We start from the raw sequence: 12,500 nt of genomic DNA on the forward strand, positions 1-12,500 counted from the left end.
TCGAGTTTTGCCAAGGGACGAAATCTGAGAGGGAAGGGAAAAGGGGAGAGAGAGAGAGTGTGAGGGAGAGAGAGAGAGTAATAGTATTCGATAATGAGGGAAGGGGAGGAGAAGGAGAGGAAGGAATAGAGAGAAGTAAGAGAAGGAAAGGAAGGAGAGAAGAGAGAGGAGAGAAGAAAAGGAAGGGAAAGGGAAACAGACGAACATAGAAGGAAAGGAAAGGAGAGGGAAGAGGGGAAGAAGGAAAGAGAGAGGAGATGAGAGAAGTAGATAGGGAGAGGGAAAAAGAGAGAAGAGGAAAGAAGAAAGGAGAGAAAGTGCATTGACGAACATAGAAGGAAAAGAAAGAGAAGAGGAAAGGGAGGAGGAAAATAGAAGAGGGAGAGAAAACTAGAGAAAGGAAGAGAGAGGAGGAGGAAATTGTAATGTTTGTGGGAATGAGGCGAAGGATTAAGGGATAAAGGGATAAAGGTCAAAGGAAATACAGAAGAATAAACGGGAAAACAGAGGGAAACCAGATATTATTATTATTATTATTATTATTATTATTATTATTATTACTATTATTATTTTCATTATTATTATTATTATTATTGGTAGTAGTAGGAGGAAGATTAGTAGAAAAGGTGGCAGTAGTGGTAGTAGTGGTAGTGGTAGTAGTAGTAGTAGTAGTAGTTGTTGTTGTTGTTGTATTATCCTTTGTTATTGCACGAAATCACAAGCACACACACACACACACACACACACACACACACACACACACACACACACAAACACACAAAATATTCATTAAAAAAGAAAGAAAATATATCGTCTTAAACAAAACAAACAAAAACAAAAAAATGCTTACTAAAGAAGAAAGTTAAAAGATAAAAGAAAGAACAGAATCAAGATAAACGACTTAGGCGAGACAAGAAAACAGAACAATAAGAAAAAGAAGAAAACTAGAGAAAAAAGAAATCTCAAGGGCGAGAGAAAGATAAGAAAACAAAAGAAAAGAAAAAGAACAACAGCATAGAGTTTTCAAGCCGTGACGTGAAACATGAAAACGTGGAAGGCGAAGGAAGGAAGGAAGGATGGAAAGAAGGAAGGAAGGAAGGAAAGAAGGAGAAAGAAAATAAGCGAAAGAAAAGAAGAAAACGAAGAAAAAGAGGAAAAGGAAAAAAAGGAAATACAAGTGATATCAGACATGGTAATAAGTCGAGTGTGTGTGTGTGTGTGTGTGTGTGTGTGTGTGTGTGTGTGTGTGTGTGTGTGTGTGTGTGTGTGTGTGTTTATTTGGTTTCGATGTTTGCTAAGCCCCCTCACCATACACAAACACACACACACACACACACACACACGCTCCTTATCACTTACTGACAGGAATTCTTAAGGAAGGAAGGAAGGATGTGGAGGAGGCGGAGGAGGAGGAGGAGGAGGAGAAGTGGAGAAAAAGGAAAACAGAAGGAGAATAGAAGAAAAAAAAATATGATAAGAGAGAGAGAGAGAGAGAGAGAGAGAGAGAGAGAGAGAGAGAGAGAGAGAGAGAGAGAGAGAGAGAGAGAGAGAGAGAGAGAGAGAGAGACACTGACTTAGACGAATGAGGAGAGAAAACGAGACGAATGAGGAGGGAAAATAAAGAGAAAGAGAACATAAAACAAGGGAAAGAAAAGGGGGAAGGGACAATGGACGATAAAGAAGGGGAGAAGCAGGAGAGGAGACAAAGAGAGGAAGGAGAAGGAGGGCGGAGAAACAGATGCAAGTGAAACATGAAGGGGCGCGACCGTAGAGTTTTCGCGGACACATTAGTCGCGGTAAGGTGAGGTAATATACGGCTTGATGCACTAACCTAACCTACCCTGCCTCTCTCTCTCTCTCCACCCTTCCTCTACACCATTCCCTTAGGCAGATGATGAAAAAGAATACTGTGTTGTTGCTTTGAGGAGAAATCTACAACCCCTCCCTTTTACTCTGAAGCGTGTACTCGAAAAAATAAACAACGATTTTCTACCGCTAGATATTTTTGTCTCTTCGTTTAGAGTTGACGATGGAAAGGGAAATGTTAGTGTTTAAGTTCCTCGCTGGCAAACGACCCACTCTTGCATAAAGGAGTCGGACAGCAAGGAAAACAATAATACTTATGTGCAAAAAGCTGTAAAATGACCCCTCTTGCATATAGGAGTTGGACAAAGCAGGGAAAGAGAATGGGATGAAAGAACAAGATGAACAGCGATCATTTCTCGGCATAAAGGAGTAGAACAAAGTAAAGAAAAACCCGAAAGCATGTACGAAAGCCAGTGTGAAAGAGAACGACCTAAATGAATAACACGAACAGCAATTCCGTTTCTATATAAAGGAATAGAAATGCAAGATGGAGTCAGATAAACCCCGAAAACATGTGAATAAACTCGCGGGGAAGTGAAAGTATAGAACAACAACAGGAACAGGAATCCCATCACTGTATAAAGGAATAGCAGGGCAAGATGGAGTCAAACAGCCCAGAAAACATGTGAATAAACTCGTGTGGAAGTGAAAGTATAGAACAACAGGAACAGCAATCCCATCACTGTATAAAGGAATAGCAGAGCAAGATGGAGTCAAACAGCCCTGAAAACATGTGAATAAACTCGCGGGGAAGTGAAAGTATAGAACAATAGGAACAGCAATCCCATCACTGTATAAAGGAATAGAAGTGCAAGATGGAGTCAGATAAACCCCGAAAACATGTGAATAAACTCGTGGGGAAGTGAAAGTATAGAACAACAGGAACAGGAATCCCATCACTGTATAAAGGAATAGCAGAGCAAGATGGAGTCAAACAGCCCTGAAAACATGTGAATAAACTCGTGGGGAAGTGAAAGTATAGAACAACAACAGGAACAGCAATCCCATCACTGTATAAAGGAATAGCAGAGCAAGATGGAGTCAAACAGCCCTGAAAACATGTGAATAAACTCGTGGGGAAGTGAAAGTATAGAACAACAACAGGAACAGCAATCCCATCACTGTATAAAGGACTGGGAGAGTAGGAGGATGGAGTCAGACAAGCCTCAGAAAAGCCCCGCTAACTTCCTCCCACCACGTCCAACCCTAGTAAAATATTTGTGGAAGCTCTTGTAAAAGCGAAGAACACGAAAAACCGAGCACAGTAACCCGCACGCCCCGGCAATATTGCGCCAGACACGGGAATGCAATACAGAGAGGATAGAGTAACGCTGACCGACGTCTGGCGCGGAGGAGTGGAGGAGGAGAGGATGGGAAGCGAGCACTCAGCACACTTGAGGACCCCGCCAGCCCAGCAGCCTCAGCGATAACACCAACATGAAAACTGACGGCAGCCTAGTGGTGGTGGTGGTGGTGGTGGCAGGCAGGAAGAGATTGCAGAGTTAGGGAAACGGGCGGCGAATGCTAGATATTGCGCCAAACTTTTTTTTGTGTGTTTTTATTTTGTATTTTTTCGTATTTTTTTTTTTTATCGGTGTAGCGATCTGAGTTCATCCTCCGTTCACGGCGATGTGGATGGATACACACACACACACACACACACACACACACACACACACACACACACTAAACCAGGCTACTTCCCTCTCTCTCTTTCTCTTTTTCTTTCTCCATTCCCCTTCCCACATACAAGCAAAACCCCTTCCCTCCACCTCCCCATTCCTCCCCCTCCACCTCTCCACTTCCCCATTCTTCTCCCCACACAGTAAACCCATTCCCAATTCCCTCCTCCCCCAGAGAACCCTTTTATCCCTCTCTCAATTCCCTCCACTCACACACAGAACCCCTCTCCTCTCCTCTCCTCCTCCTCCACCTCACTCACTCACTCCCCCTTTCATCCTCCCCTCCACACACACACACACACACACACACACACACACACACATTAAAACCAACGCAAACTAAGCCCACCAGTCAACCCCATCCACAGATACGACTCTCTCCCTCTCCCTCTCCCTCTCTCTCTCTCTCTTCCCCTCCCCCCCCTGTCCGCTGCGTCCAATAAACATCAGTCAGTCCATCGGCCCAAACAACCTCGACTCGGCGCTCCAAAAATCCGCCGAGTAAAAGTGACGGGAGAAGCATGCGACTCGACCCCCAGAACTGTCTCGACCTCCAGACCTCGTACCGTTGTTTTTTAGCCTTTTCTGATCCTCTAAGGCGCTCCCAAACCTCTGAATCTTCTTTTATAAGCCCTCAATCTGATCTGAACTTATGATTCTATACCAAGCATCCTTCCAGAGTCTTTCGTGATCCTCTAAGACGCCCTCAAACCTATGAATCTTCTTTTGTAATCTTTGAATCTGCCTTGAATTTATGACTCTCCCAAGTATCCTCCAAAGCTTGTATCGTCATTTCTGAGCCTTTCGTGACATTCTAAGACTTTCTCAAACCTCTGAATCTTCTTTTATAATCTTTCGATCTTCTCTGAGCTTTGTGATTCTTTCCCAGACACCTTCCAGACCTTATACCGTCATTTCTGAGCCTTCCCTGATCTTCTAAGACCCTCACAACCTCTATCCCATCCATTCCCCCTTCCACTCCTTCCCCGGCCTTCCATCCTCAACCTTCCCCCAACCATACACTTCCACTCCCCTCAAATTCCCCATTTCCTCTTCTCCCTCTTCCTCTAACCTCCCAACCATTCTCCCTTCCCCGGCATTTCATTCTCAACCTTCCCCCAACCATACACTTCCACTCCCCTCAAATTCCCCATTTCCTCTTCTCCTTCTTCCTCTAACCTCCCAACCATTCTCCCTTCCCCGGCATTTCATCCTCAACCTTCCCCCAACCATACACTTCCACTTCCCTCAAATTCCCCATTTCCTCTTCTCCCTCTTCCTCTAACCTCCCAACCATTCTCCCTTCCCCGGCATTTCATTCTCAACCTTCCCCCAACCATATACTTCCAGTCCCCTCAACTTCCCCACCTCCTCTTCTTCCTCTTCCTCTACCCACTCAACCATCCCCCCTTACATTCCTTCCACAACCATTTCCGAGCTTCCCAATTCCACTCTCAGCCTCCCATTCCATTCCCTTCACCGTTGTTCTATTTCTCTTTCTCTCTCTCTCTCTTTTCTCCCTCGCGCTCTCTCGTTTTTTTCGGGATTAATTCAAACTTTTCCTCGCTGCAACTTTTTTTCTTTCTTTTCTGTGTCGCTGTCGTCGCCGCCGCTCCGTAGTTCTGTTAGTTGTTGTTGTTGTTCTTTTTTCTTGTTTTTTTTTTTACTCTTGGAACTATAACGACGGTGTAGTTCTTTCGGTACGACACTTAATCTTTCTGTACGACACTTAGTTCTCTCTATACGACATTTAGTTCTATATATACGACGCTTAGTTCTTATTATACGACATTTAATTCTATATATACGACACTTAGTTCTCTCTATACGACACTTAATTCTCATTGTACGACACTTAGTTCTCATTATACGACACTTGATCTCCCTGTACGACGCTCGGTTCTCCCTACGACGCCACCTCTCTCTATACGACGGCGTTTAACCCTTCGTACAAACCTCTTTTAGGATTTGATTTCACTAAGACCACAGGAATGCACTTTAATCCCGTCACTCATAAACCCAAACTTAAAACAAAACGAATATCCACACACACACACACAAAAACAGTCACACGCACTTACGTATCCTTAGGGGAGGTCGAAGGAGACTTAAAACTAACACAGCCACCTTAAAAATTAAAACCTCAGAGGCTGCAATGTACACTAAGCCAATACTAAACTACACGTACCCCGCACACTAAAAGGCAACGGGAAAAGGAGATTATAATGAGGAGGAAAGTGTGGGCGGGTTGGAATGGGAGGGGACATGAAGGAAGGAAGGGGATGGGATAGGAGAGGAAGAAAGGGAAGGAACGGGAAAGGAAGAGAAGGTGAAGAAATGAAGGAAGGAAGGAAGGGGATGGAATAGGACAGGAAGAAAGGGAAGGAATGGAAAAGGAAGAGAGAGCAAAGAGAGGAAGGAAGGAAGAGGATGGGGTAGGACAGGAAGAAAGGGAATTAACGGAAAAGGAAGAGAGAGCAAAGAGAGGAAGGAAGGAAAGGGATGGGGTTGGAAAGGAAGAAAGGGAAGGAACGGGAAAGGAAGAGAAGGGAAAGAAAGGAAGGAAGGAAGGAAGGAAGGAAGGGGATGGGGCAGGAGACAAAGCAAGTGAAGGAATGGAAGAGAAAGGGACGGAGGGTACAGAGAGAGAGGTAAGAATTGTTTCATCTCAAAAGGAATACATAAAAAGAAGGAAAAGCGATTATAAAGCTAAAGAGATTGCAGAAGAGAAACATAAGGACAGTTTGAAAGCTAAAGAAAGTACATAGAGAGATAAAAACTGTTTAATGCCGAGTATAATACAGGTAGAGGGTGTTTTAAGGCTCAAGAGATTACAGCCGGGAAACATAAGATCAATTTGAAGGCTTAGGAAGAAAGAGAGAGTTGAGGATTATCATGAAACGAGAGAAAACAGCTGAGGAAGCACAGCGCCTTGGGTTCACGAGTAGAGGAGGAAAGATGTGGATAGATGCTAAAAAAAGGAGGGGAAGCCAAAGAAAGGAAGGAAGGGGATGGGGTAGGAGAGGAAGAAAGGGAAGGAACGGAAAGGGAAGAGAAGGCAAAGAAAGGAATGAAGGAAGGAAGAGAGGATACATTTCAGGCTAAAAAAAGGAGGGGAAGCCAAAGAAAGGAAGAAAGGAAGGAAGGGGATGGGGTAGGAGAGGAAGAAAGGGAAGGTACGGAAAGGGAAGAGAAGGCAAAGAAAGGAATGAAGGAAGAGAGGATAGATTTCAGGCTAAAAAAAGGCGAAAATAAAGGAGGGGAAGCAAAAGAAAGGAAGGAAGGAAGGAAGGGGATGGGGTAGGAGAGGAAGGGAAGGAACGGAAAGGGAAGAGAAGGCAAAGAAAGGAATGAAAGAAGGAAGATGGAGAGAGGGAGGAAAACAAGGGGATGAAAGAGGGAATGAAGATGAAACAGTTGAGGAAAAAACTAACATTGGGTTCAGGAGAGCAGGAGGAGAGGAGGAATTAGAGAGTTTTGGAGAGCAAGGGCAAACAGGGTGAAGGTAGAGAGGTCAAGGGTAGAGAGAATGAGGTCATAGAAAACGAGGGGAGAGGGCGAGGTCATAGAAAACGAGGTCACAGAGGGCAAGGGTAGAGAGGATGAGGTCACAGAAAACGAAGGTATAGAAAACGAAGATAGAAAGGTCGAGGTCATAGAAAACGAAGGTAGAAGAGGAGGTCAAAGAAAACGAGGGTAGAGAGGGCGAGGTCATAGAAAACGAAGATCATGGAGAGGTCGAGGTTATAGAAAACGAGGGTATTGAGCACAAGGTCATAGAAAACGAGGGTAGAGAGAGCGAGGTCATAGAAAACGAAGGTCATAGAAAACGAGGGTATAGAGATCGAGGTCATAGAAAACGAGGGTAGAGAGCACAAGGTCATAGAAAACGGGATACAGCGGGGTAGACTATAACTTATCCTAATGTGTACAGAAGAGCGCCTTGACGTACCTCACAGGGCGGCGGTGCGCTGCGGTACGACGGGACAATCTTGAAGGTGACGGAGCCGCGGGCCTCCCTCTGCAACGGGGAAGAGAGGGAAAAAAGGCTGTCAGACGAGGCTGCTCACGGACAAAACGGGACACGCACATACACATACACGCTTATAAATATACGTACACGCTTTTGATAACACACACACACACACACACACATATACATAGGTAACCACGTACACATAATGAAGAAATACACACACATACATATACACACATCCACGCACACATTTTCAGACACAGGGAGAGAGAGAGAGACACAGACACACACACACACACACACACACACACACACGCACACGCACACATAATTAATCACATGCAGGTTATATAATTACACACAGACACAACATCCTCTCTCTCTCTCTCTCTCTCTCTCTCTCTCTCTCTCTCTCTCGTTGCCCCGTGGAGAGAGAAGGGACTGGAGCAGGCAACTGACACCCCGCCCCCCCGCACGAGAGAGAGAACAGCGGGGCGGGTCGGGGTAAGTCGGGGTGAGACGGGGCAGGGCGAGGCGGGGCGGGGCAAAGTCGGGGCTGCCACCACCAAAGCCCCGCCGACATGCATGAGAGAAGGTGAGTCTTGATGAACGTGTGGCCTCGAAGGTGAAGCCGAGGAAGATGAACGGCGAAGGAAAATGAGAAAGAGGAAAAAGAGGAAAAAATGGATGAAAAATAGATTGGCGTTGGGAAAAGCGTAATACATAGGAGCAATAAGAGTAATAATTGTGATAATAAACCGAGGAAAATGAATGACGGAGGAGGAAAACGAGAAAATAAAGAGGAAAAAAAGGAGGAAAATATACTTTGGCGTTGGGAAAAGCGCAATACATATAAACAGTAAAAGTAATAATAGTAATAATAATAGTAATAATAGTAATAATAATAGTGGTAAAAATAGTGCAGTCTTGATGGCGAGGCTGTGAAATATCGATAACAGGAAAGAAAATGAGAAAAAAATATATAGATGGGTGCCGTAATCGTAGTAGTAGTAGCAGTAGTAGTAGTAGTAGTAGTAGTAGTAACAATGATAATACTACTTTAGAAAGCTTTATATAAACTTCCAAATTCGTGAGTGTGAGAGAAAAACAGAGAAAAAAAGTAGATCAAACGAAGTAACACACACATATATACACACACACACATATACATACATACGCACGCACTGGCTGGGCTGCAATAATAACAAGGGTGAGAATGATGAATATAAAAAAAACGAAAAAAAAAAAAGATAAACAAGAGCATGAATCAATAAACAATACAAAAAAACAATATACACACCCAAGGAAACAGACGCCATACGAGGAGGTGGATTAAGTGGTGTTCGTGTACAGCCATTCACGTGAGGCAGAGACAGACAGAGAGAGAATCCAACTCACTACTTTACGACACACCTGTAGCAACGGACTGGCGACCTTATACGTACCTGTGATGCATATTACCGCCCTTACCTGCGCTGGACTGACGAGGAGGAGGAGGAGAAGAGGAGAGGAGAGGGGGATGGGAAAGGTAAGGAGGGGAAAAAAGGATAGGGGAGAGGAAGGAGAAAGGAAAGGGAGGGAGAAGGGAAACTGAGTGGGAAGGAGGGATAGAAGGAGAAGGGAAAAGGGTAAGGGGGAAAGATAAGGTGGGGAAAAAGGGAGAGGCAAGGCTGAGGAAGGAGAAAGGAATGGGAGAGAGAAGGAAAACTGAGTGGGAAGGAGAGATAGAAGGAAAAGGGAAAAGAGTAAGAGGAAAGAAAAAAAGTTGAAAGAGAAAAGAAGAGGTTGTTGAAGGAAGATCGTGAGAAAAAGTCGAGGTTTGGGAACGGTGGGGAGAGAGAGACAGCGGTAACGAAGAGAGGAAAAAGAAAGGAAGAGGAGAGAAAGGAAAATGAGGGAAAGTCACTACTGAAGAAGGGTGAAAGGGAGAAGCGAGGATAAAGGGAGAGAGCTGGCGGTAGAGGAGATGGAAGGGAAAAGGGAGAGAAGATAGAAGGGAAGCTGGTAGAGAGAGGGAGGGAGAGAGGGAGAGAAGGTCGTGGATTGTACAGGAAATGAGGAGTGACTTAGAGGGGAAAGGGTGAGGTTTGATAGGATAAAGGAAAGGGGAAAGGAAGGGACGGAGAAGGGCGAGGTAAGGAGGGAAAGGGGAGGGGAGGGGAAGATTACAGGAAATGAGGTACAGGGGGAGGGGAGGATACTGGTGCAGGGGTGAGGTTACTGGTGGGGAGGGGAGCATAGGGGCGGAAATCATGGGGGCGTATGTGTTATCACGCTGTTGAATTTTGATGCTGTTGATCGCGTTATGTAGATGAGAGTTGGAAGCTGCACCACACACACACACACACACACACACACACACACACACACACACTAGCCCCCCTCCCCTCTCCTCCCGGAATTGACCTCTCTTTTGGTCACTCTGTAATCTTTGGGAGCAGTAAGTAGCGGGCTTTTTTTTTTACCATTATAGTTTTATCTTTTTTTGTGCCTGTGAACTGTCTTTGCTGTAAAAAAAACCCAAAAAACAAAACACTAATACAGCTGTCAGTCCACACACACACACACACACACACACACACACACATACACTACCACTAACACAGCTGTCACTCCACACCCACCCACACACACACTCTAAAAAACACCCAGCAGCAAACACGAGTCTACAACAAGCTCACGTCGAGAGGGAGCTTACGTTATAAAACCCCCAATCAAGCATAAAGTGCCGTGGTCTGGTTTAATCCCCAACCACCAGCAGCACCACTACCAGCGCCACCACCACCACCACCACCTGCTCGCTTTAATCAGTGCAGGTGGACAGGTGGGTAGGCAGGTAATGAGCTTGTTACCTGTCTTTGCTGCTACTGCTTTTACTAAGAATACGTATTGTTAGCGAGCCTCTCAGTCAGTCAGTTAGTCAGTCAGGCAGTCACGTATTTGATCAGCCTTTCAGTTAGTCAGTCACTCAGTCAGGCAGTCACGTATTCGATCAGCCTTTCAGTTAGTCAGTCACTCAGTCAGGCAGTCACGTATTCGATCAGCCTTTCAGTTAGTCAGTCAGTCAGTCAGTCAGTCATTCAATCAGTCAGGCAGGCAGGCAGTCACGTATTCAATCAGCCTTTCAGTTAGTCAATCATTGAACTACCTAACCAAGAATCTAGATAGTCATTCAGTCAACTAGTCAGTCAGTAGGTAAGGGAGAAAAGGAGGAAGGGAGTAACTAAGGGAGGGAAAAGGAGAGGAGTCAGTCAGTTAGTTAGGGAGGAAAGGAGGAAGGAAGGAAGGAAGTAAAAAAAGGGAGGGAAAAGGAGAGGAGTCAGTCAGTTAGTCAGCCAGTTAAAGTCAGTCAGTTATCTAGTCAGCAAGCAAGGAAGGAAGTGAGGAAGGGTAAATTAGTCAGTCAGTCAGTCAGTCTCAGTTTCATCCAATTCTCGGTCTAATAATTTCCAGAATGTTACTAAAACAAGCACGCGGGAAATTACAAAGAAAACCTGTGTTAAAGCATGACTGACTGTCTGGCAGCTGCACACACACACACACACACACACACACACACACACACACACACACACACACACACACACACGGCCCAGCGCACACACAACACACAGTTTGCAACACTCACGGGAATACAAACACGCCTCACGCCACACACACAAACTAACTCTCTCTCTCTCTCTCTCTCTCTCTCTCTCGGCCTAGGGTAACAGCGGCAGGTTGGGGAAAGATAAACATGTAGATTGTCATTATCAAACACACATAAATAAACATTAATTTGGGAGAAAAAATCAATCGTGAAATACCGGAGCGAAAAATTCCAATCTCGTGTTGCTGCAGAAATTTTGATTAAAAGTCACAGGAAATGCGGCGAAGATGACGGCCGAGATTAAGCCTTAACGCTCACCAGCAGCCGCCCGCACGACGTGACCACGGCGGGGAGGCGCCGCTGACGGTGACGAGGAGGGGCGACGGCAGGGTTACTGAACACACGCACATACACACACACACATACACACACAGGCTGCAGGTAACATGGTCCATCCTGTGTGTGTACGTGTGTGTGTACGTGTGTGTGTGTGTGTGTGTGTGTGTGCACGAGGTGCCCAAAACACAGGTGCGGCGCAACACTCGCACCTTTGGCGGTACAGGTGTTGCCACACCGGTGCATGACACATTAGTGACTCGCTGAAAGTATAACACAGTATTATAATTGTAAGGGAAAACATCAAAATTATTCATGAATGCAAATGTGTAGCATGTGAAATGTGCATTTGTGAAAATCTGGACGAAAATGTTTGTTGAAAGTTTGTTGAGCGTGTCGGCGACACCCGCTGGCCGAGCCCCTGACACGACGCAACACAAACACCCGCGCCGCCACGGTGCGGCACGACCCCCACCCTGCGGCCGTCAGCGGGTCATTACAGCGGAGAGTAGCGGCCCCGCGGCGGCCCGAGGCCATCAAGGTTTATGCCTGGCGGGAAAAGGTCGGACAAGGTCTGGCGGTGGCCTACAGGATGGCAGGCTGACCGCTACTGGCCCCGCCGCCCCCTGCCGGCCCCCCGCGGCTGGGTCCACTGTCTACTCGACCTACGAGTACACAGTCTGCGGAAGGCAGCGGCCATAAGTCAGCAGGATGGACGGCAGCGGTGATTGCAGCGGGCCTGAGCCACGGCAGGCACCGACTCAGCGTTGGCTCAGCACGATCGAGGCGCGAACACTGATCCGCAGCTGTGAGCGCCGCGCCATTCCGTGCGTGGCCTGACGAGGCTCCGTGCTGGCCGTGGTGCCGCGGCCTCGGTTCATTGGACATCAAGGCGGCCACAGGGCCTGGCGCAGCAATAAGCAGGGCGGCGGGTCGGGGGGTGGCGCCGCGGCCTCGTCCGCCACACCTGCGGCGGCACACAATGGGTCTCCGCCAAGCCTGCGTCTAGACCCGCCCAGACGGCTTTGTGGCGGACATGCGGACCAGTCCC

General features: G+C 46.5%; 1 protein-coding gene across 13 annotated transcripts in view; it reads right to left on the minus strand.

The window, feature by feature from the left end:
- Positions 1-12,500, minus strand: part of LOC127008406 (peripheral plasma membrane protein CASK-like) — a 165,875-nt gene that overhangs the window by 28,915 nt on the left and 124,460 nt on the right. For 7 of the 13 annotated variants that reach the window (XM_050880531.1, XM_050880529.1, XM_050880525.1 and 4 more), the window contains one exon: positions 7,501-7,572. In XM_050880531.1, the coding sequence (XP_050736488.1) occupies positions 7,501-7,572 (72 nt within the window). The remainder of the gene's footprint in view (positions 1-7,500; positions 7,573-12,500) is intronic. The other 6 variants (XM_050880528.1, XM_050880534.1, XM_050880530.1 and 3 more) reach the window with 1 other exon arrangement.

Source organism: Eriocheir sinensis, chromosome 37 (assembly GCF_024679095.1).
Source record: "Eriocheir sinensis breed Jianghai 21 chromosome 37, ASM2467909v1, whole genome shotgun sequence".
Taxonomy (NCBI): Eukaryota; Metazoa; Arthropoda; class Malacostraca; order Decapoda; family Varunidae; genus Eriocheir; species Eriocheir sinensis.